The sequence below is a fragment of the Phascolarctos cinereus genome, unplaced genomic scaffold (assembly GCF_003287225.1).
Source record: "Phascolarctos cinereus isolate Bilbo 61053 unplaced genomic scaffold, phaCin_HiC Scaffold_2;HRSCAF=192, whole genome shotgun sequence".
Lineage (NCBI taxonomy): Eukaryota > Metazoa > Chordata > Mammalia > Diprotodontia > Phascolarctidae > Phascolarctos > Phascolarctos cinereus.
In genome coordinates, this window is record NW_027555625.1 from 371,781,943 (window position 1) to 371,805,188 (window position 23,246).

Consider the following 23,246-nt stretch of genomic DNA (forward strand, 5'->3'; position numbering starts at 1 on the left):
AGAGTGCATTTCGGTTTGGTTTGTTGGGGAACATGAATTGCCTTTTTATAGCCCCAGATTTCTTCCACACAGCTTCTTCTTATCTGCAGGTCCCAAACTTCAGAGAGTGTTTTTGGAAGGAACATTGGAGGTCAATTAGTTCACTCCTTTTATAGAGGACTCTTAAGAAACCACTCAGATATAACGTAAGTTTAAACCCAGCACATTCTTGGGAGTAAAAATTGTCATGAATTTATCGTTGTCTTCCCCACCCCCATAGTAAACAAAGGAGTATTGTCCTTTATTCCTCCTGTTACCTTTTTTTGTCCTAAAACTTTGTAAGTCTTATCAGCAGGCCCTTTGCTGTTCAGTACTGAGTGTTCGGGGCCCTGATTCCTCTGACCAGCTACAATGTAGCAGGTGAGGAAGCTTTAAACATTGGCAAACTGCTGAGGAGGCATGAGGATCAAGGCTGTGGCATTCAAAACCAGTCTGGAATTTATTACAAGTCAGAATCTGCATTTATCAGAGTTAAATATGTCCTTATTCTCTGGGTGGGCTTAATCGGAAAGCAGCGGCCCTGGGGATTTCAAACTTTTCTCCTGACCCACATTTACCATTTCCCTTGCACCTTAAGCACCTGGAAGAGGACAGATCCACAGATAGATATCACATATAGTTGGTGGAAATTGTGCTACCTTTTTTTTGTATTTTTTTTTTATGCACCAGAGGCCTTGGCCACCTAGCTCAGGAATAATTCTGCACCTAATGGCATTACTTTGGGCAAGTCAACTCTACCTTTCTGATTTCTCATTAAAATAATCATAATGCTTAACCTTCTAAGGGTTGAGGATCATTGTGATAATGTTTGTGCAGATACTTTGAATAAAATATTAAACATATGTAAGAGATGATGATGAATAATATAAGAAATTAATTTTGAAATCCAACTAAAGATCCATTTCAGGACAGAGCTTTCTGTTGCTGTGGGTTGTGAGGCCTAGCATTGGGAAGTTCCCAATTAGTGCTCCCCCATCCCCCATCATTTTCCAGCCTAGAAGCTTCCCCAGCTCTGGAAGCTAAATTAAGCAAGTTAACTTAACCCTAGGGTGGGGGTAAGGGGTTACCAGAGTAACGAGGAGTGCTTATGAAGGGAAGGGCCAAACAAGGGTGGGGCAGCCATTGGAGGAGGGAATTCCCCCTGAGACCCCCCAGTTGCCCAGACCTCAGCACTTCTGCATAGGCTACAGTTCAGCCCCCTACATCCCACCAACTCTGGGGATCCATCTAGAAAGAAAGTAGGGTGGGAGAGTGTTTAATCTGAGTATCCCTTCTCTGGGCAGTTTTCTGTTTGAGCTCTGAGTGCTGGGTCCAGTGTGGCAGGTGCAGGGGCGGATGCCAGAATCAGGTCATGTCCTATCAGCTCCACCCCCAATCCCACGCATGCTGCCCAAGACTGGTCAGGCAGAAGGGCCTGCCATCTGCTTAAGATCTCCTTCCCAAGGGGAACCAGGGAGAGGAAAGGAGGCTACAATGAGGTTCCTTGACCATCCTGGCAAAGTCTGATTGAGCCCAACTTAAGTGGACAAATCCAGTAAACGGGGAAGGGCTGAGGTTCTATTATAATAGGGCCTAGGAGAGGGCCCTTACTTAGGTCAGGACAGAGAAAAGAGGTAAGTGGAAGCAGATTTATTTGTCTCCAAGTCCCTTGAAGCCCCGGGTGGAGAGTAGCCCGCCTGCCTTCTTTTGCTTCCTGTCCAGCACTTGGGCCATGTAATTCTCTTGCTGCTTCTGAATCCGGAAGTCTGATATCTGATGCCTGCAACAGAGACACATGGGATAGGCCTGAGACAGCTGCTGGGGCAGGAACCCATCAGGGAGGTTGGAGAGTCAGTGCCTCCCTCCCCCCACCCCCCCTTCAATGCCCAGGTTCCTCCCTAGACATCCAAACCCCTTAGCTGAAGGAGGATCCAGATTCCGTACCTGAAGATCTGTTTCTGGTGGCTGATGACATTCTGTAGTTCCTTAATTTCATTTTCTTTCCCATTAAGAATATCTTCTTGCTTTATAATGTGAGATTCAATTTCTGAAGTGAAGGAGAGAGGTATCAAACACCCAGACTAGGGGAGAAGGGGAGGTCTCTTGTCCCAGGAACAGAGGAGTGAATGCTTGAAATCTGAGACTTAGGGTAATTTCTGTGGAGCTAAGTACTACCCTCACCAGGGTCTTGTTTCAAACTTCAGACACTCCTAAACCTCCCTGTGAATGAGTTTTCCTAGAAGAAACCCAGCTGCAAAGAGTGGGTCCACCTGAGTGAGAGAAGACTCCTCTCCAAGCTAACCCTCTTACAATCAAAAAAAGCTCTATTGTGCTGCTTATAAAAAGAAGTCATTGGTTTAACAAGGAATGATAATGTCAGGCTCCTTTCCTGGAGATTCTGGGGAAAACTCCAGACCTCTAGATGCAGTGAAGGCCTAAGGTCAAGGAGACGGGCCTTACCAAGGGAAGATGTACAAAGGTCAATGCCTGGCACCATGGCAGGCAGCTTGGACCTTTATGGAACCTTGGGCACCTGGAAAGAGGAGCAGCAGATCATAGAATTTAAAGATAGGAGGAGCCTTAAATAAACCAGCCCACTTAGAAATTCGGGAATTTGGATTTTATAGAGGAGGAAACAGAAGCTCCTTGAAGGAAAATGATTTGCCCAAGGTCACAAAAATAGTTAAATAGTGGGGTTAAGATTTGAACTCAGGCCTTCTGACTTCAAATTGTACCGTTACTCTGACTGGAATCATAAAATTCTGCCTTTTTGATGTTTCTTAAAGATTTTTTTTTTCTGGTATCTTGAAGCCAAAATGTTGGCAAGTTGGGAGGCCTGCCCAGGAGTTCAGGTTAAACAACATTACAGAATCTCAGATCTGGACGGGATATCAGAGGTCCTTTTGTCCATACCTGAAAAAACAACATCTTCTATAACATCCCTGGGTCTCCAGGGGAGGGGAACCCACTGCTTCCCAAGGCAGCCTATTCCACTTTTGGAAAGATCTAATTGTTAGAAAGGTTCCTCTCCCCCCAAAAAGAAAGGTTTCCCCTACGTGGAGTTTCACTGTCTCTCTGTACCCCGTCCATGCACTGCTTCTAGGTTTACTTTGAGGCGACTGTAGGTTCTCATTTCATGGTGTCCCTGTACGACAGCAGCCAAAATATTTGAAGACAATGATTCTTTCCCTCCCGTGTAAGCCTTCTTACCTCCAAGTTTAACATCCCCAGTCTTCATATTGCATTATCTCCAGTGCCCTCATTATCCTGACTATCTCAACCTCTGGAATGGCTCAAACTTGTTGGATGGTACTCTAGATTTGGACAAATCAGGGCAGAGTACAGTGAGACTATCCCCGTCATCATTCTGGACCCTGAATGAAGCCTAATATCACATCACTTCTTTTGGTTACAGTTTCAAACTGTTGCCTCATAACATACTCATGAGCCTGGAAGTCTTCTAGCCCTCCCCACAGGAACATTTTCATTGGCACTCTTATCTAGCGATGCTCTTCCATCCTAATCTTATAAAGCCAATTCTTTTAAACTCAAGTAAAAGATTTTACATTTGTCCCTATTAGATTCCAAAATCGTATATTAAGCCCATTGTTATACATGGTCTGATGAGCTCTTTTCTGAATCATGACTCTGTCATCCAACACAAATGTCCTTTGCCCTAGCTTTGTGTCATCTACAAATCTAATCGATGAGCCACCTACACTATTTCATCCAAGTCACTGATTAAAAACAAAAATTAAACACCACAGTCTCCAACACAGATAAGATTCTTCAGCCACTTCAAGAGATTTCTGACATCAACCCACTAATAATGCCTCTATGGAGTCTGGTGATTCATCCATCTAACCCATGGCTTTCCACCTTGTTAACAAGAATTGCATAAGATGATGAACAGAAATTCATTTCCCAAATCCAGGCAAAGACCCACTTTGGCACAGCTCTTTCCACTAATAGGAGCTGTGAGTCACTGCTTTGGGATGTCCCCACGTTGACCTCATCTGTTCCAGTCAATCAGTAAGCATTTATGAAGTTCCTCCTACGTGCCAGCAGGCACTGTGCTAAGCACTCCAGCAACATGTTAAATTACCATTTTGATCACTCTCTTTGAACCCCTAACCCCTCTCCTGAATGCTAGTTCAGCACATCTCCATCTGCCTGCCTGACATACCAACCCAGTTGCTCCACCAGCATTTCACACTCAGTAGGTCCAAAAGTGAACTCATCTTCCTCCTGAAACCTACCCCTTCTCCAATCTTCAATTCAATTCAACAAACATTGATTAAGCATCTGTTTTCTGGGTGGCTCTACGGAAGGTGCTGAGGATACAAAACCCAAATGAAAGTCCCTGTCCTCAAAGAGTTTACATTCTCCTAGGGATGAGGGTCTATAAGAAGGCCATTTGATGAGGGAGAGGAAGGACTGATAACTGGAGGAATCAGGGAAAACAAGCTTCACAGTGGAGTCAGCGTCCCTGTCGTGTCTCTGTTGGAGCTGAGCCTTGCTTAACAAAGACATGACAAAGAGGAGGAGGGAGAAAAGAAGGAGGGAAGGCATTGCAGGCATGGAGATCAGGTTGTGTGAAAGTACAGTCAGGACGGGGAGGATTTGTGTTTGGAGAACAATTAGGAATTCAGTTGAGTTCGAATGTTCAGGAAAAGGAATAATAGTATTATTAGGGTACAGCCAGATTACAGAAGACCTTAAATGTCATTTAAGTAGTTCAAATGTTTATCCTAGAGGCAACAGTCACTGGAGGTTTATGAGCAAAGCAGCAATACAATGATCCAAGACAATTTCAAAAGAATCATGATGGAGAATGCTGTCCACATCCAGACAAGAACTGGTGGAGTCTGAATACAGATCAAAGCATACTGTTTTCACTTTGGTTTTGTTTGTCTCTTGTTTGTTTTCTCTTTGTTCTGTTTCTTCGTTCACAGCATGACTAACGTGGAACTATGTTTAACTCGATTGCACATCTATAACCATATCAGATTGCTTACCGTCTCAGGGAGGAGGGAGACAGAAGAATTTGGAACTCAAAATCTTATACAAAATCAATGCTGAAAACTATCTTTACATGGAATAGGAAAAGATAAAATGCTGTTTACATTGAAAAGTCTGAGCAGAGTCTGAGGAAAATTATTTTGATAGCTGCTATGTGAAAGAGGTTAGAAAAGAGAAAGATTGGAAAGCAGAGGGCTGTTTGGAGGTTATTTCAGGATTCTTGGGAAAAGTAGGTAAAGGTCTATACTACTAGGGTCTAGGTGGCTAAGTCAGTGGAGAGAAGGGAATGAATGGAAGAGGCAGGTGTTCTGGGGAGTTGATGGGATTCAACAACCGATTGAATCTAAGGGGCTCGTGAAGGTAATGCAAGAGGCAAGACTGACTCTTGAGGGATGGACTTGGATGACTGGGAGGATGATGGTGCCCTTGACAGAAACAGACAAGTCTGGAGGGGGTGGGTTTCAGGGAAATGATGTTATTAAATAACTAACATTACACTTTAGTGTGTGCAGAGTGCTTATAAACATGACCTCACTTGGGTCTCATAGCAACCCTGTGAGGCTATTATTGTCCTCACTTTATAGTAAGGAAAGTGAAGCAGGTAGATAACTGGGTTCAGGGTCACCCATCTAGTAAATAATGGAGACAGGATTTCAATCCAGGTCTTGCTATCTCACACTTTGTCTGTTGTAGAATTGGAAGGGAATTCAGAGGTTACCCATTCCAATCCATATTTGACCTCTGCACAACATCTACAGAGGGGTTCCCAGCCTAGGGTATGCATGCCTCCCACCCTCATGGAATACAAGAAAGCCTGCCAACGATAGGGCAATGGGGAGTCTTTATTAAATAACTCTATTAGTCAAGCGGAATACTCCAGAAACTCCAAACTAAAGTTCATACCAATCAATGAAGTAAAATTTTTGGTGTCCCCAGTGAGAAGAAAAGTTAATCGCTATTTGGTTTCTTATGTGCATATGCATGGTGAACTCTAGAATTTATTTCCTTTCATATTGAATAGAGGGCATGGGAAAGCACAGGACCAAGAAAAATTGGTAAGCACTGAGCACAGCACATCCCCAACAAACAGATGTCCAGTATTCACCTGAAGATCTCTTGTAGTGAAGAGAAACTCACGAATGCTTATGTCATCCCATTCTAATTTGGGTAGCTCTAATTGTTGGGAAGTTTTTCTTACATGTAGATGAAATCTACTTCTGTAACTTACACCGATGGTGCTTCGATCTGCCTCTGGGGCCAAAAGAATTTCTTTTCTTCATGACAGCCCTTCAAGGCAGCTATCACACCATCCCCCACTGGAGTCTTCTTTTCTCAAGGCTAACCATGTCTAGTCCTTTCAACTAGTCTTCCTATGTTCTAAGTCACAGGAAGACAGAAGAGTACTAGAGGAGATACAGTGCTGGACACGGAGTTAGGAAGACATAGGCTCCAACCTGAGGCAGCGAGGTGGCTCAGTGGATAGAGTCCTGGATATAACCAGGAGTCAGGAAGACCTGAGTTCAAATCCTGCTTCAGATACTTACTAGCTGAGTGACCCTGGGCAAATCACTTAACTTCTATTTGCCTTAATCCAACTGGAGAAGGAAATGGCAAACCATTCCAGTATCCCTGCCGAGAAAATCCCATGCATATTATTGGCATGCTATAGTCCATGGTCTCACAAAGAGTGAGACACAACTGAATGACTGAATAATGACAAGCACCAATCCCATTTTAATAGCTGTGTGACCCTCAAAACTCTCTGAGCTCCAATTTTGTCATTTGTAAAATGGAGCTAATAATACCTCCTACTTCATCCTAGATTTGAGATAATGAAAGAGGGCTTCATTAAAGCACCAGATACACGTCAATCATTGTTTTATGGTTCTCAAATCCCAGCATGATCCTGCACTCTCTGTCTTTGTCTGTCTCTCTTTCTCCCTCTCCTGGATGGGTCCAGGTCAGTGGCCTTCCTTGTAGCCTGTAAACATCTGTAAACAGGGGCCCCCCTAGACCCTTCTTTATCTTGAAGGACTCCCTGCCACTGTTCTGTCTGGATCTCTCCTGGTACAGGCAGCCCCTCTTTGATTTGGACTCTTGTGTGAGATATTCTTCATGGTTGTGGCCAACAACAGGTCTCAGTTTTATGCTTTACTTGATATTAATACTTCGGGGGGGGGGTCAATGAACAAAGTTACTATTCTTGTTACATCATCTCCCAAGGAATCTTGCAAGATTTTGACTTGGGCATGGGAGAGCTCTCTTATTAGTGGAAAGCCTTTTAAGGCAGCATTTTGCTCTAACGAATCACATGCTTGTTTATGTCCCCAAAGAATGAGCATAGTGGGATCTCGTGTTCATTCCCTGGACTTTCCAGTTAACTGTGTGGTGCTTAAGGATGCTGTTTCTTTCTCACTCCTTCATTAAGGATGCCCTCTCTCTGCACGTGTAGATTATTCTCATCAAGACTTGGTAGAGTTAGCAAAGTAGGCTCCATGGTTTAGTAGTTAGTGATGGCCATCAATATTCTGGGTACTATTCCTTCTCCTAAGATCAAATTAGCATTTTAAATAATACTGTATTTCCCCCCAATTATATGTAAAAACAGTTTTTTAAACATTGTTTTGTTTTTTAAGTTTTGAGTTCCAAATTCTATCGCTTTCCTTCCCTCCCTGAGATGGCAAGCAATCTGATATAGGTTATATATGTGCAATGATGTAAAACATTCCCATATTAGTCATTTTGTGGCAGAAAACTCCAACTAAAAAAAGAGAAAGAAAACAAAAAATAGTATGCTTCCATCTGCATTCAGACTCCATCAGTCTTTCTCTGAAGGTGGATAGCAATTTTCTTCATGAGTCTCTTGGGATTATCCTGGGTCATTGTATTGCTGAGAATAGCTAAGTCATTCACAGTTGTTCATTGCATAGTATTGCTGCTACTGTGTACGGATCCCATTAGCTTTTTCTAACATCTTCATTTTCAATCTAAATACCAGTTAATAATGTATCCATTTCTCTAGCTACTTGTCTTATCTGTTCTGGTCTCTAGTTTTTCTTCAGTCCCCTTGTTCATTCCCCATGGCCCAACGAGGACTGGGTTTGTCCTCCTCTTTAGGGAAAATGGTTGGGCCTTCCCCCTTACCATTGCACTTGGTGATAAGCTTGTCCTTCTTGGTGGACTCTGTCAGAACTTTGTTTTTGACACTGGATAACCTAAATTGGAAAGGATGAGATGTCTGAGTGAGGGGAGGAGGCAGCTGGTTTCTTGGTGCTCCCCTCTACTCCACCCCCCTTTTCCCCACAGAACCCACTTACGCCTTTTCAAAAGCTTGCTTCTCTCTCTCCAGTTGCTTGGACAGCACCTCCACCTCTCCAAGAGCAAATTGTAATTTTTCTGTCTCTTTAGCCAATAGGCCCTTGGTCTGGGCATGGGCTGCCTTTTCCTCCTGTAATCACAGATCCCTCAATTAGCATTACCCCTCCACATCCCCCCACAACCAGATGAGGCTAACTCTGGGGTTGCCAGGAGCCCTGGAGAGATCAGAGTGTTTCCTGTCTGAGGGAGGGCTCTTGTTGTCCTGCCCCCATGGGGCTATGGGTATAAGATCTCAAAGATCCCAGTCCTTTTTCCTTTCTATTCTATTGTTCCCTTGTCCTCCCACCCAAACTCTCAGGGATGGGAAGAAGCAGAGGGAAGGGCCCTCTTACCTCCAACTTCTTTACCACAGCTTCATACTCTTCTTTACTCACAAATTTCTCTTCCTGGATGGCCATCTGCAATGCAACCACAGGGTTGGGAGAGAATTAAAGCCCAGAGACCAAAAAGGCCTTGGAAGCCAGAGGAGAAAAGGGAATAAGGGGATGTAGGGTGGGAGCAGCTAATGAATGGTTTGGGAATATTAATACTAATCTCTTATACAATTTATCCCCCATCCTTTTTAGGTCAGAGCTTGGACTGGTTGAAAGGCTTGGCATTGCAATGACAGAATACAATTATAAAGATTGGAGACCATGGTTTTTAGTTTGTAGAAGTATATATATTTGGTACGTAAGTATATATGTCTATATAGTTTATATATATATATATATGCATAGTGTAATATTATCTGCTCTGATAGAATGTATAAACTCCATGAAGTAGAGGCTGTTTCATTTTTTCCCCCCTTTGTATCCTAGCATCCACTAAGCTCTTAAAATTGCTTGTTGATTGAATGAAAAACGTTTTTCCATCTGTTTGCATAGCAAACATTGTGTAGAGGAAAGAACACTGGATATAGAGGTCTAAGGACCTGGGTTTGAATTTTAGCTCTGCTATTTATTACCTGTGGGACTTTGGGTCAGTCACTTCATTTTTAGCTGAGCCCTCAATTTCTTCACCTGTAAAGCTGGACTAGAGGATTTCCAAGGTCACTTTCATCTCTGTATTCTCTCTCATGTGATCCTCTTCAGTGCAGTAGGCATGGTACAACTATTATACCACTTTATAGATTCAATAACTGAGACCAAGAGGTGAAAAGTGACTTGCCCAAGGAAGCTGGGTCTTGAACTCAGGTCCTCTGACAACTAATTTTTGGGTTCTTTCCATTATGTTACTAGACTCCCTTTTTCAATAGGAGATTAGAAGGGATAAGAGGGCATGGGAATAAATGGAAGATATTTGGAAGGGGCAATTTGGGGATGAGAGATTTAGGAATGAGATAGACAATGAGAAGCATCATTTTGCATCTGAGCTTGTGATGCTTATGATGGGAATAAGCAAGAAGACCACCAGGAAGATAATTTGTAGTTTATATGCCAACACATTTGCTGCAAGGAATGAAGAAATAAATTATATAAAGAACTGAGTAGATTATTAAAACAAAGTCAGCAAATACTCAGTGACTTCAATGAGGTTTGGGATTAAGAAATAAAAAGAGATCAAGGGCACATAGACTACTCAGAAGCCCCTATCTGTATCATGAGTATTTTCTTCCAGAAGAGAGCCAGAAAAAAAGTCAAAGTCCTAGACAGGTGAGTACCAGACAACATCACAAAAAGATAAATTTTGTTTTCATTGACAGACAGGAAATGACTGGTCATCCACACTGAATTGCCACATCTAGACTCTTTTATTTATTTATTTTTGTTTGGCAATGGGAGTTAAGTGACTTGCCCAGGGTCACCCAGCTAGTAAGCGTTGTGTGTCTGAGGCTGGATTTGAACTGAGGTCCTACTGAATCCAGGCCCGGTGTTCTATCCACTGCACCACCTAGCTGTCCCCCAGATCTAGACTCTTAACATCATAGTTATCTGATGTGATATATAAAGAATTTAAGAAGATGAAGTGAAGTCTTTAAAATCAGCTGGACCCCACCAAATCCAAGAAGAAATCCTTGATGAAGATGAGACAATGTTAAAGGCCCTCAGGGATCAATTTTCAAAATCTTTAAAAAAAGGAAAAAATCACAAAGTTATTACCAAAAAAAAAAAGATGATGGAGAAGAACATCAGCAATTACTAACTCACATGTCTATATTCTAGGCAGCTGGGCAGCCCAGTAGATTGAGCATCAGGCCTGGAGTCAGGAAGACTCATCATCTTCCTTTGTTCAAATCCGGCCTCGAGACGCTAGCTGTGTGACCCTGGGCAAGTCACTTAACTCTGTTTACCTCAGTTTCTTCATCTGTCAAATGAGCTGGGAAGGAAATGGAAATGGCAAACCACTGCAGTATTTTTGCCAAGAAAACTCCAAATGGTGTCACAAAGAGTCGGACATAACTGAACAACAACAACGTCTATATTCTGATCTTTATAAAAGCTTTATGAGAATGTTTCCATATGCATCCAGGATAGTCTTGAAGAAAATACGATAAGGCAATAGGCAGGTATTTCACAGATATTTTTTCCGTAGCGGTTATATAGCTGCAGATATAAAGAATACCAGATACCGCTATATCCATTGTTTACTGACTACAAAAAGCATTTGACTTGGTAGAGCAAAATGCAGCATTAAGGGCTCTTTTCCAAAAAAGTATCTCTCGTGCATATGTTAAGATTATAGAAGATTCTTTACTAGCTAGATGGAACCACAGAAATTACTTTTCATTTAATGATTCTGATTATATCAAATGAAGCAACAAACAGGGACTATGCTTGACTATGTCATTGAGGAGAGACCCCAACCAAAGTCCTAGTAAAAGAGGATTCTCTATAGATGGGGAGATGCTCCAGACAGTCCTGTCTGTAAATGGCCTGTGCTCTGAAGTGCCATCCTAAATGAAATCCAATGCTATTCAATAAAAAAAAAAAAAGATTGGCTTAGTAATTTGCACAGAAAAATCCAAGGAGATTCTGTAGGATGGAAAATACGTGTTGGCAGAAATGATAAAAGGGACAGATTCAGAGAAACCTGGGAACATTTGTACAAACTGATGCAGAGTGAAATGAACAGAACCAGAAGAAAAATTTATACAATTACAACATGAGCAAATAACTTGGAAAGACTGGAGAACTCTGTTCAATGCAATGACTAACCACACTTACGGAGGAATGGTAAGTGTCCTACCCATCTCCTGAAAAGTGATAGACTCAGAGTACAGAATGAGAAATATGTGTTTGGATATGGCCAGTGTAGGAATTTATTTTTCTTGATTATGCACACTTGTTACAGGAGTTTTGTTTTTCTTTTCTTTTTTTCTCTTGGGGGTGTGTATGAGGGGGAGGTAAAACTAATGCTTGTTAGTTGAAAAATAAAATGTTACTTTCTTTTAAAAAAGAAAACGGGTATTGGCCAGATTATAATGGATGAGCAGCCCACCAAGTTAGTCCATCCTGAATAAGCACTGCTGATAAGACAGTGAAATGGATAGAGTTGAACAAGAGGGGGTGCAAGGTGGAAATGCATTAGGAAAATTATGCTGCACTTTCAATGACCTTCAGCAGCTCCCTGAAACAAAAGTCTTGTCTTTCGAATACCGGTATTCTGACATTCATACATGCAACTCCCAAAGGCAACTTTCCAATGTTGAGCAGGTGCTAATTTGCATTGGTGGAAGAAAATTTCCTCATGGGGAGTTCCCTATACTATAAGATAATAGGTCCCGTCCCAACCCATCTCATCCTTCTGGAAATTCTATATAGGGCTCCAAACCTCGTGTCTTAAGAATCAGAATCATAGGTGACCTAAAGAATAATGGTGAATGTAAGTGGTATCATAGTATTGCAGACTTGGAAGGGACCATAAAGCTCTTCTAGTCTAACCCCAGACTAAAAAGAAAGCACACGTCCTATGTAGGTATCTTTAAGCTTTTACTTAAAGACACTTCTAGTGATAAAGTCACTACGTTCCAAGGCAGCCCCATTCTACTTTGAACAACTCTTACTGTCTAAAAAGTTTTTCTTGTATTAAGAATAAGATTTCCTTCCTGTGACTCTAATCCCACTCCCATCCCCACACCCTCTCCTTTGCTCCTAGTCCTGACAGCTGTGTCCAAGGTGAACAAAACCAATCGCCCTCCTACTGGATAGCTTTTTCAAATACCCAGGCTCACTGCATGTTGCAAAGATGACTTTCAGGGGAATAACTGGAATAAAATGTCAGAATGGCAGAGTGGATAAGCTGACTTTGAAGCCAGGAAGACTCCTGGGTTCAAGTCATACTTCTGACACATACCGGCTGTGTGACCCTGAAAACAAATCACTTAATTTTTCAGTGCTCTAGAGACTGAGAGGCATCTGTAGGCATATGATTCCCAAGTAATAGAGCCCATTATCAGTATTCCCCAAACCTCCCTTCTCCCCAACTTCCCTATTACTATATGGGCTCCACCATTCTCCCAGTCACATAGGCCCAGTGTCATCATCAAATCCTCACTTGCATTTTGTCACACATACGCAGTCCATTGCCAAATCTTATAGCTTATACTGTCACAATACCCCTCATAGAAGTCCCCTTCTCTCCACTCATACAGCTTCCACCTTATTCACTGTCAACATCTCTCAGACTATTAGCCCATTAGACTATTGTTTTCCCTGCCTCCTCTCCCTAGTCCAGTTCATCCTTCACTCAATTCACAAGGTGATTAAAAACAACAACAAACATAGGTCTATGTTATTTCCCCTCCCCCCTCAATAAACTCCAAAGGTTCCCTACTGCCTTAGGATTAAATATAAAGTCCTATTTGGGCATTCAAAGCGCTCCATAATCCGATTCCTTCCTACCTCTTTCTTGTCTCTTTACACTTATTCCTCTCCAGAGAGCTCTGTAATCTGGGGCTAGGCACTGGCTGTGCCCCAGGCCTGGAGTGCTTTGTCCCCTTCACCTCTCTGGCCTCTCTTAAATTTCCTTGGCTTCCTATAAGACTCACTTCAAATCCCTTCCGCAAGAGCCTTCTGGGCTTCTCAGCGATTGAAGTACTTAATTGAGATTACCTTCCAGCTACCCTGTGTGGTGTGTGCATATATGTATAGATGTATATCTTACATACATATACATATATATCTTGCATGTATGTAGTTATTATTGTCTCCCCTCCCTCCATTGAAATGTGAGCTCCTTGAGTGTGAGTGTGCTTGCCTTTCTTTGTATCCCCAGCCCTTAAGGCACAGTGCCAGAACACAAAGCAGGTGCTTAACAAATGCTGTTGACTGACTGACTGATCCAAAGCACAAAGACCGACTTTAGTAGAGAGGGTTTTCCTTACAGGGGACCTGAAATGAAACCCCTCGTCAAGGCCCTATTCCTATACGGATAACTAGGATAAAACGTATCATCACAGACAGGAATGACTGAGTGGGTAACAGCTCCAGGCCTGCAGTGTAACCCACTGGTGTAGGAGGCGCACGGCATGTTGGGTAGATCTCCCGGCCAAGGTCTACGAGACCCTGCGAGCATCTCGGGATAAGATGGGGGAGGGGGGAGGGGTGGGTGGAGCTCTGCACCCGTGCGGGGTGCCGAAGACAAAGAGATCCAGACTCTACTGTAAATGTAAGGGTCACGGGAGAACGCCGAACCTGGACTGGAGACAGGGGCACAGAAGCTTTGGGAAGGAGCTGTGAGGGCAGTGGGGCACATCCGGGCGCTGCGTGGGTCCCCTGCGCAGTGCCAGAGAAGCTGGTCCATTCCAGGGAGATTCTCAGGCAGTTGCCTTGACAACGAGAGGGTCGGCCATTGGCCACGCCCCTGCCGACACGAGAATGGGGCGCTCGGGCACCGCCTCCTGTCCCGCCCCCGCCCTTCCCAGTAGGCCCCGCCCCGTCCATTGTGACGTTCGGGGTCGGCCCCGCCCCCTGCCTATCAGGGTCCGCACCGAGCTTTTCAGCCGGTGGATCACTTGCTCCTGAGACCCAATTACGTCCCGAAGTTGTCGGAAGGCGAAAGACACTGTATTCTCGTCCTCCAGAGAATTCTTCAGAGCCTCCGCCATCTTCCGCCCCTAGCTCCAGTTCGTTAGAAATGGCTGCCTCCTGATTCCTCGTCCTCCCTGGACCAATAGAAGAGCTGTACCATCTAACGCCTAGACTCACAGCATCCGGGGCGGTTCCTCTGCCCCGCCAACAGGCCTTGGAGGACCATCGGCTCTGGAAGAAGTCTCGCGAGAGGACTTTATTAAAGGCTGTGAATGTGCCAAGCAGAGAGAGAGCCGCGTGCTGTGAATGACAGCGGGCTGCAGAGGATGCATCCGGTGCAGCCCTGCCGTCCTCACCCCGCCATGATAAGTCGTGGCATTCCGCCCCTGTTTTCTTAGAGCGCATCTTCCCTGCAGTCTTCAAATCTTCTTCCTTTTTTTGGTTGCCCAGAAGTCTCACAAAAAAATCCTATACAGTCCTAGGAGATTCCCAGTTTGCAATAATGGCAAGAGACTGCAGAGAGGAGAATTGAACCTGGTGGTGTTTTGACTCCACTATCGCATAGCTGGGAGTGATTGTTGGTATATCCTCTCTGAATGGGATGAATGAAGCAGATAATTTAGGAAAGATGTCCCGAGGTTTCTGTAAACGAATCTTTGAGAACTCTAGCTCAATTTGTATATATTGTTGCCACTAACAGAAGCTCTCAGAAGTTCATCAAAAGGAAAAACAGAAAATGTTCTTTTTCTCATGCAGAGCCACAAATATAGCACAGGGCCACAAGGCTTTGTCCCAGGGCACAAATTATCCTGGAACAGCAACATTTGTCCTCTGTGCTTCTCAATCTCCTTATCTTCCTCAGCCTTTGCCACATCTAAATTCCCTTCCTGTGGTGGGCTCCTCCCTCTGCCTTTCCCACTGATCAATGGCATGATGGGCTGAATTCTTTGGGGGACAGGCAGCAGCCCTTTTCCAGTTCAACTGCATAACTGCCCTCTGACTGCCCCTGCTCACCTTCTCTCCCAACTGAATTTGCCTTAAGCACAATACTTTCTAGTTCTGCCCTCCCGTGTAAAGCTATGGTACACCCCAACCTGCTCTAATGTGGAATTTTTTTTTGACTGGTGAAGATAAAAATCAGACCCAGAACAGTTACAGAAAAACCCCACCATTTTCATCAGAAGAAAAGTGGGTTGTAGTGGACTGACATAAAAGAACAGACTAAAAACACTAGAATTTTTCAACCTGTAAAGGTTAAAAGTGAGAGGGAACATAATTACAATCTGAAAAGATTGAAACTTCATCTTGCCTAGTTTTAACTGACATGGGCCTATTCATCATGTTGAAACACAAGGATGAGAAAACAATAAGTTTAGGATACATAAAACTAAGTCTTTCTTCAGACTGCAGATAATAAATTTGTCTACTAAATATAATCTGAGCTGACTCTAGCATTCAAGCCCCTTTGCACAATCCTGCTCCATACTCCCTGTTCAGTCTTATCTCATACTCCTCACCTCTATAAGCTCTACATTCTAGGTAACTAGACTGCTTTCTATTTCCTGTTGTCCCATCTTTTTCCCATTGCCTTGACTTTGCCTATGTCTAGACTCACTGCCATTTCTGTCTGTTGTAGTCCCTTGTCTTAATGTCCATCTCAGGTACTGCTAGCTCCACCATGAAGCCTTCCTGACAAAGAGAACCACCAGGTTGTCCCCTTGGGAAATAAATATAACTTGAGAACTCTGTTGGCAACAGAGTCTTGGGTCAAATAGACTGTTGTCTGATCCATTGTGGTAATACCTACATGCCTATTAGTCCTTAAATATTTCCAGCCCTTAACTGGTCTGACTGTTTTCATGTACAGACTTGCTTTCCCAGGGTGGAAGTGATTATTTGTCCCTTCTCAAATGGCTCCTGTCATTTTGCCTGGCTATCCTTTGTTCTTATGTTATTCTCTCATGTACCACACAATTATGTGTATTTCCTTACACCCAGTTTATACTGTAAGAACTTTTAGAGCAGCGCTTACATTCTTTGTAACTTCAGTTTTAATGCAGTGCTTTGTACACAAGGCACTGTATCTTTGTTTTGTGAACCTCATCATTCTGTGAAATAATATGGGCAAGAAAAATGGGGCCTTCTGTTGGCAAAAGGATCCTGGGTCAAATAGACAATTTGTTGTTTGACTTAATAAGTCAATACCTATTTGCCTATTAGCACTTAATTCAAAATAGGGTTAGAAATGACCCAGCCATCTATGACTCCTAAAGGTAGCCGAAACCCTATATTCAAAAGGTATGCACAACAGAGTATACCAGACCTTGACGAGAAATACAAGTTGGGGTCTCTATTGACAAAAGGATACTGGGTCAAATAGACAATTTATTGCCTGACCCTGCATGTCCATACCTATTTGCTTATTGACACTTGATACCTCCTTTCTGTTTTGTATTGGTCTCTGTAAATATCCTTGCCTCCCAAACAAGATCATAATCTCCTTGAAGGCAGGGGCAATGTTTTCTATTTTAACTTGTATCTCCTTCCCACAGTGGCTAGGTACAAGACTAGGCAAACAGAAGGGGTTAAAAAAATGTCTATTGATTGATTTAGACCAATTCCTAGGAAGAAGCATGTAATCCTGCCCTGCTCATGTAGTTCACTTCTCAGTCCTGATCAAGAAGCATACAATGTACAGTACACCTTCCAGGGCCATGACCATGACCTAGTGTGTCTTTTTTTTTTTATAGCCCCCATTCTTTCTGATGCCTTACTGTGATCTGGAGGTGATCCTGGGTTCCTGAGAGTTATCAACAGAATCAAAGTTTTGGCAGATTCTACCAAGCTGTTCTACCAAGGTCCTGAAGGTTGGTCCAATGATAGAAATCATCTGCTATCCAAGGAACAGTATAGCGAAGTACAGAGAAGTCAGAAGACTGACCATACAAGGTAAAGAATTTTTTGGCCATGGTGACTTTCAAAATTGATAAAGAGAGAAGAACTGCCTTCAGATCTTCGTGGTTTCCCTTTTACAATGACAGTGGGAGAATGGTAGAGGAATCAAAGGTGTCAAAAATCACGCAGTTCTTAGGACCATCTAACAAACATTGATTTAATATGGCTAAAACACTTAAATGTGAGATCTTTATCTAAAACCAACACGCTGATTCCCTACTAGCAGAAACCACCTGGTTCAAATTGACTTTCTCAACACAAACGAAACAGGAAGAAATGAAGTTGTAGTCCAATGGAAAGGTTGCTTGTAAGTTCTCCTTGGAGACAACACAAATAAAGGAGTTGGCATGGTTGGTGCATCATGCACTCAAAATGAGACACAAAAGTATCATTTTCACTTGGTCCTGACACTTGTCGTTCCTTTAAGTGGTTATGATGAATTTGGTAAATAGACTACACCAAGGAGAAATTACAGCCCATGTGTCACCATTTATTTGTTGCACAAAATGAAATAAAAAAAATTCTACAAATAATTTGACAAGATCCTGCAAACTAAATAGGATCATCATGGATCTAGTTGAGTGGATTGCCTGTGGCGGTACGGCAAGTAAGCAACAGAAATTGGATTTTTCTCATGTATCACACGATTATTTATATGCATTTCCTTACACCTAGATTACACTATAAGAACTTTTATAGCAGCACTTACATTCTGTCTTTGTAACTTCAGTTTTAGTACAGTGCTTTGTACACATGGCACTATGTGTTTGTTTTGTGAACCTCATTATTTCATGAAATGGTATGGGCAAGAAAAATGGGGTTCTCTTTTCTTTCTACCACTCTGCTTCTCCTAAGTTAACACATATATACCTTTATTATTGGTGACTTCAACGTGAAGGTAGGAACAGAAGCAAGATCAATGAAAAAATTGTGTGACGAAATATGACTTAGTAAAACAGACAAGAAAAGGCTTTTACAATGGAGGGGAAGTGGGGGAAGGTGAGAGGGAATGTGTGAATCTTATTCTCATTGGATTTGGCTTAAGGAATAACATATACACTCAATTGGCTATGGAAATCTGTCTTACCCTACAGGAAAATAGGGGGGAAAGGAATTAGAGGGGAGGGCAGATTGGAGAAGAGGGTAATCAGAAGCAAACACTTCTGAGGACAGACAGGGTCAAAAGAGAGAATAGAATAAATGGGGGCGCCAGGATAGGATTAAGGGAAATATACTTAGTTTTTCACAACATGACTACTATGGAAGTGTTTTTCATGGCTACACATGTATAGTCTGTATGGACTTGCCTACCTTACCTTCTCAATGAGGGTGGGTGGGGAGTGAGGAAGGGAGAAAATTTGGAACTCAAAGTTTTAAAGCAAATGTTTAAAATTGTTTCAACTGGGAAATGATATACAGGCAATGGGGTACAGAAATCTATCCTGACCTACAGGAAAATAGAAGGGGAAGGGGATGAGAGAAAAGGGGGAAGATAGAAGGGAGGGCAGATTAGGGGAAGGGGTATTCAGAATGCATACCGTCTTGGAGTGGGGGGAGGGATGAAATAGGGAGAAAATTTGGAACTGAAAATCTTGTCGAAATGAATGTTGAAAACTAAAAATGTATAAAAGAGAAAAAATTTGCAAAGCACTTTACAAATATCATCTCATTTAAAAGAGTTGGAAGTTACACTTTTCCAGATTTTTTGAAATCATGGAGTATAACAACTTCTCAATTTGCCCTAAAACACCAGAAATAAAAGGCAAGCTTAATGGCTAAAAAAAATGACTTGCGATCAAGAATCACAAAGCCAAAAGTTTATTTACTCAAAGACCGTATTTGTGGTAGGGGTCGGTGGCACACCACAATGTACAGACATCATGAATACTTTCCTTGAGAAGAATGTCCGAAGGTCTGGATGACAGTGATTACTGAATAATATTACAAAAAAAACCAAATATAGGCATACTAAGGAAATAACTGCTGACTAACGTAGGCATCACTACAAAATCAAATCAGACCAATGGGTCTCGAGCTGGAAGAGACACCCCAAGAGGCCAGTTAGTCCAGATCCCTAATTTTACGGGTAGTTAAGTGACTTGGTCTCACACATTATATAAGTATGAACATTACAGCTGGGATGTGAACCCAGTCCCCCTGAATCCAGAGCCTCACTGTATCCTAAATATCAAAGATCAGAGTAAGGATCAAAAATCAATACCTTAGCAGAAAGAATAGATGAAAAGATACATAGACAGTTACAGTAGTATCAACTCAAACTCTAAACAAGATGTTAATACAAAGAAATAGGATGGAAAATGACAAAGGTGACACTATTACCATTTCAGAGAGAAATTTAACTAAGGTAAAATAGTACTGACAAGAGGGGACTGACCCTGTAAAGAAGCAAACAGTTTGCTCTTACTAATTAGAGAGACATGGTAGGTAAAGACTGGTTCTAGGTTAGAGTACAAACTGGATTTGCAAAACATTGCAAGCAATATCAAAACAGCAAATAGCAGCAGAGGGAAAAGACAAGTCTGAAAAGAGGTAAGCCAGGGGTGGGGAACCTGCAGCCTTGAGGCCACATGTGGCCTTCTAGGTCCTCGGGTCCAGTCTTTTGACTGAGGCCAAGTTTTACAAAACAAATCCTTTTATTAAGGGGATTTGTCCTGTGAAGCTTGGATTCAGTCAAAGAGCCGACGTTGACTTAAGGCTCTAGAGGGCCACATGTGGCCTCCTGGCCACAGGTTCCACGCCCCTGAACACATATGATTCTGGGAGCACATGTAGATGAAGCTGGAAGGAAAACAAATGGTATGAAATGCCTCCATGTGGCTCTATACAGATCCAGTGATGCTAATGGAAGCATCCCATTCAGCCTCTGCCACCCAAATACCAAATGCACATGTGAAAAAGTGGCCCATTCTATTTTTTTCAGGGCATTCAGTTCTTGGTTGAGATTTTCCACAGTCCGAGATATTCATTCTCTTTGTTATTTTTTCCTTCATAGCTATTCCATTTTGGACCCCTCGTTTCAGTTCTTCCAAGTACTCTTATAATCTTTGTCACCAGGACATTTTTCTCCAAGGCCTTACCTTGTTGAGGATTTGTTGTGGGTCCCTATATATATATATATATATTCCTAGGATTTTGCCCCCTGGGCATCTCTCATGCCAAGGTATTTTTTCCCTATGGTATACAGATTTGTCTTTGCTCATGTCATCAGCCTCAGTGGAGATGGGCAGAACCTGCCCTGGTACTGAATCTGGTGGCCAAATAAAACTAGGTCCCCTTCCTTCACGGAACTCCAGGGCTGCTAGGCTGCTAGGTTTTTCCACGGGTGGGAGTCTCTCGCCACAGGGCTCAGGCATCACCCCACTACATTAGGCTTTGCCTGGGATCTTTCCTCCTAGTTCAACTCCAGATTGGGTTCATTCCAGGACTTCTCCATTACCTAGGTCCTTTCCCCTTCCTCTGGGTGTGGGCTCAGGGCTCCTGCACAGCCATAGGTTTGCCTGAGATAATCCTTGCCTAGGCACTTTCTTCTGAAACTGGATCTTCCTGGAGCCCCTCAGGGCTGTCCTATGCTTTGCTTTCCTGGCTCTACTACCCTGCCATATCTATCAGCTACCGAAAGATTCCAGGGGTCTTCTGTGGATCCCTTGAACAGGTGGAGGAATCCACAAATGATTCTTATTTTTTTTCAGACTGGTGCATTTCTAAATCCTATTGATTTGGGGGTGGGAGGGGAAGATCTGGGCTTATGTCCTAGCACAACACTGAAATGGCAATGGTATTTAAGATGAAGTTGGGAATAGCACTACTGCACCTGACCAGAGATATACTGAAGAAATCTGAGCTGAAGGCTACATAATTTTAAAGGTATTCAAGGATCAAAAATTCAAAATGTGTCAAAAGATTAAAAAAAAATAGAAAAGATCTTGGACAGTATGGGAGAGTAGCAGCAGGCCAGTCAGAGCAATTGAAGTTTGGAATCAGGAAAGCCTGTGCTTAAATCCCGCCTCAGATATTGTGTGACCTTGGGTTAGTTACTTAATTTCTCCCCATCCCTAATATGTGAATAATGTCTGTAGCATTTACCCTACAGGGACAATCATGAGGCTCAGATGAAATAATGGATTAAAGCATTCTTCAAACTTGAGAAATGCAATGTAAATGTTCGTTATAGTAAAAAAGGGACTAAGAAGAAACTGCCAAGACAACTCCCTGCCTCCTCTCTTATTGGTATAAATTATTTACAAGAATTGTCTTACGCAAAAAGTAAAAATAAAAAAATCAAACATCCTTTATGAAAACACAAAAATGAAACTGGCAGGCTTTTTAAAAGATGATTTTTTATCACAAAACCCATCTTTCACAGCTTAAAGGTGTAGAGACTCGAAGATCTCACTCTGGCTTTTGTTAATTCGATAAAAAGAAAAAAGCTACCTTAAAGCTACCACACATGTTAAAATTATACAGGATTCTATGGCAGATGCAACCTCAGAGAGTACTTTGTTCAATGATACACTGAGTACGTACGTATCATCGCCACCTAAGGTAAGAAAGTCCATGCTCATTTAGGGTGTTTGCCAATGTCACAGAAGACAGCTAGCTACGCATAAGGAACACTACAGGGCGTCCTTACTAAGAAACAGTCATTTGAAAGAGTCAAAACTTTTATCTGAAAGCTCTTAATATATTAACAGGTTAGCCTAGCCATCCATGCTGAAAAAAACCCATGTGGCTAAAACATGCACATTGGTCAGATTTGACAAGCAGTGTATGGAGAGCCCATTAAGTTAGTCCATGTGTGTACGTGTGCATGCATGACAGGTGCTGTATAGATGGATCCCGGAATGGACTCATAAATGAAGACGAAGTTGGACCACATTTAAGTGGTCCACCCGTGTTTTACAATGCTCAAGCTACTTTGCTGTGATGAAATAAACCATCTTTAAAAAAACCCAAAAAACAAAACTCATCTTTTTAAACAACAATATTCTGCCAGTGTGTGATGCCATATGGCTATGGATCATGTAACGCCGTGATCTCAGAAGAATCAAAAGCACAGGTTTAAGTAAGCTGCAGCATATTACCAATGATGACTTGCACACAGTTACTATAAAAGGCATTACCAAGGAGGTGTATGACCAAAATAAGAGGTTGGAGCTGTCATATATAGAAAGGGATTCCAGGTACAAATCCATTATCTGAAATTTGTATTTTAAAAAACTGTCATTTATTTTTAAAGGCTTCATTATCTGAAGTATTAAAACAACTTTGAAAAAAAGTCTTCAGTGAGTTAGGTAGATCCTTTATATAGTATCTAAAGGCATATACAAGAATTACATAGGATAAAGAAAAATCGAAGGGTTATAATCTGCACTTATGAAGGGAATATTCCACACCAATAAAAATCCCAAATCCATCACAGCACCATATTGTGTACCCTCTGGGCAATCATTTCAACCCAACTGCTTTTTTGTTTTCTATTTACTTACCTGGGCCAAAAAGTTAGACAGCACTGTTCCCCGGCAGCCTGTGTGACCGGAGGGGAGTGATGAGCAAGTAAGAAACCTATTCCCGTATCCCCTGCACGCCAGTGTGGTCATACAAAATATACCTAGTCTGATGGGAGGGAAGAGGGTGTCTCATAGACACCCAACTTCATGCATCATAACACATATCTTTACTAGCCAATCACAGATCTAGGGAACTTAACATCACAAAGCAAGGATATGATGTAATAATAATACCCAAGGTTGGCTGTGTATCTGTACAGTAGTATATAACCTCTAGAGGCAGCTGTGGTCTAAGAAAGAGTACCAGATTTTTAGTCAGATCTGAGTTTAAATCTTGGCTCTGCTACTTACCAATGGTATAACCTCAGACAAATCACCTAACCTTGTGAGGTGC

At 42.3% G+C, this 23,246-nt stretch overlaps 1 protein-coding gene across 2 annotated transcripts; it reads right to left on the reverse strand.

Moving 5' to 3' along the window:
- Nucleotides 1-1,653: 1,653 nt before the first annotated feature.
- On the reverse strand, nucleotides 1,654-23,024 carry SPATA24 (spermatogenesis associated 24). Of its 2 annotated transcripts, none has more exons than XM_021005134.2 (6): nucleotides 22,832-23,024; nucleotides 8,751-8,816; nucleotides 8,358-8,488; nucleotides 8,185-8,255; nucleotides 1,963-2,065; nucleotides 1,654-1,798 (listed from the first exon to the last, which is right to left on the reverse strand). In XM_021005134.2, exons 1-6 carry the CDS (start codon nucleotides 22,940-22,942, stop codon nucleotides 1,669-1,671), a joined length of 612 nt encoding a protein of 203 aa, XP_020860793.1. In that variant the 5' UTR covers nucleotides 22,943-23,024; the 3' UTR covers nucleotides 1,654-1,668. The 2 variants fall into 2 exon arrangements, with proteins under 2 accessions (XP_020860793.1, XP_020860792.1); XM_021005133.2 differs by lacking the exon at nucleotides 22,832-23,024 and adding an exon at nucleotides 14,330-14,565.
- Nucleotides 23,025-23,246: the final 222 nt, after the last annotated feature.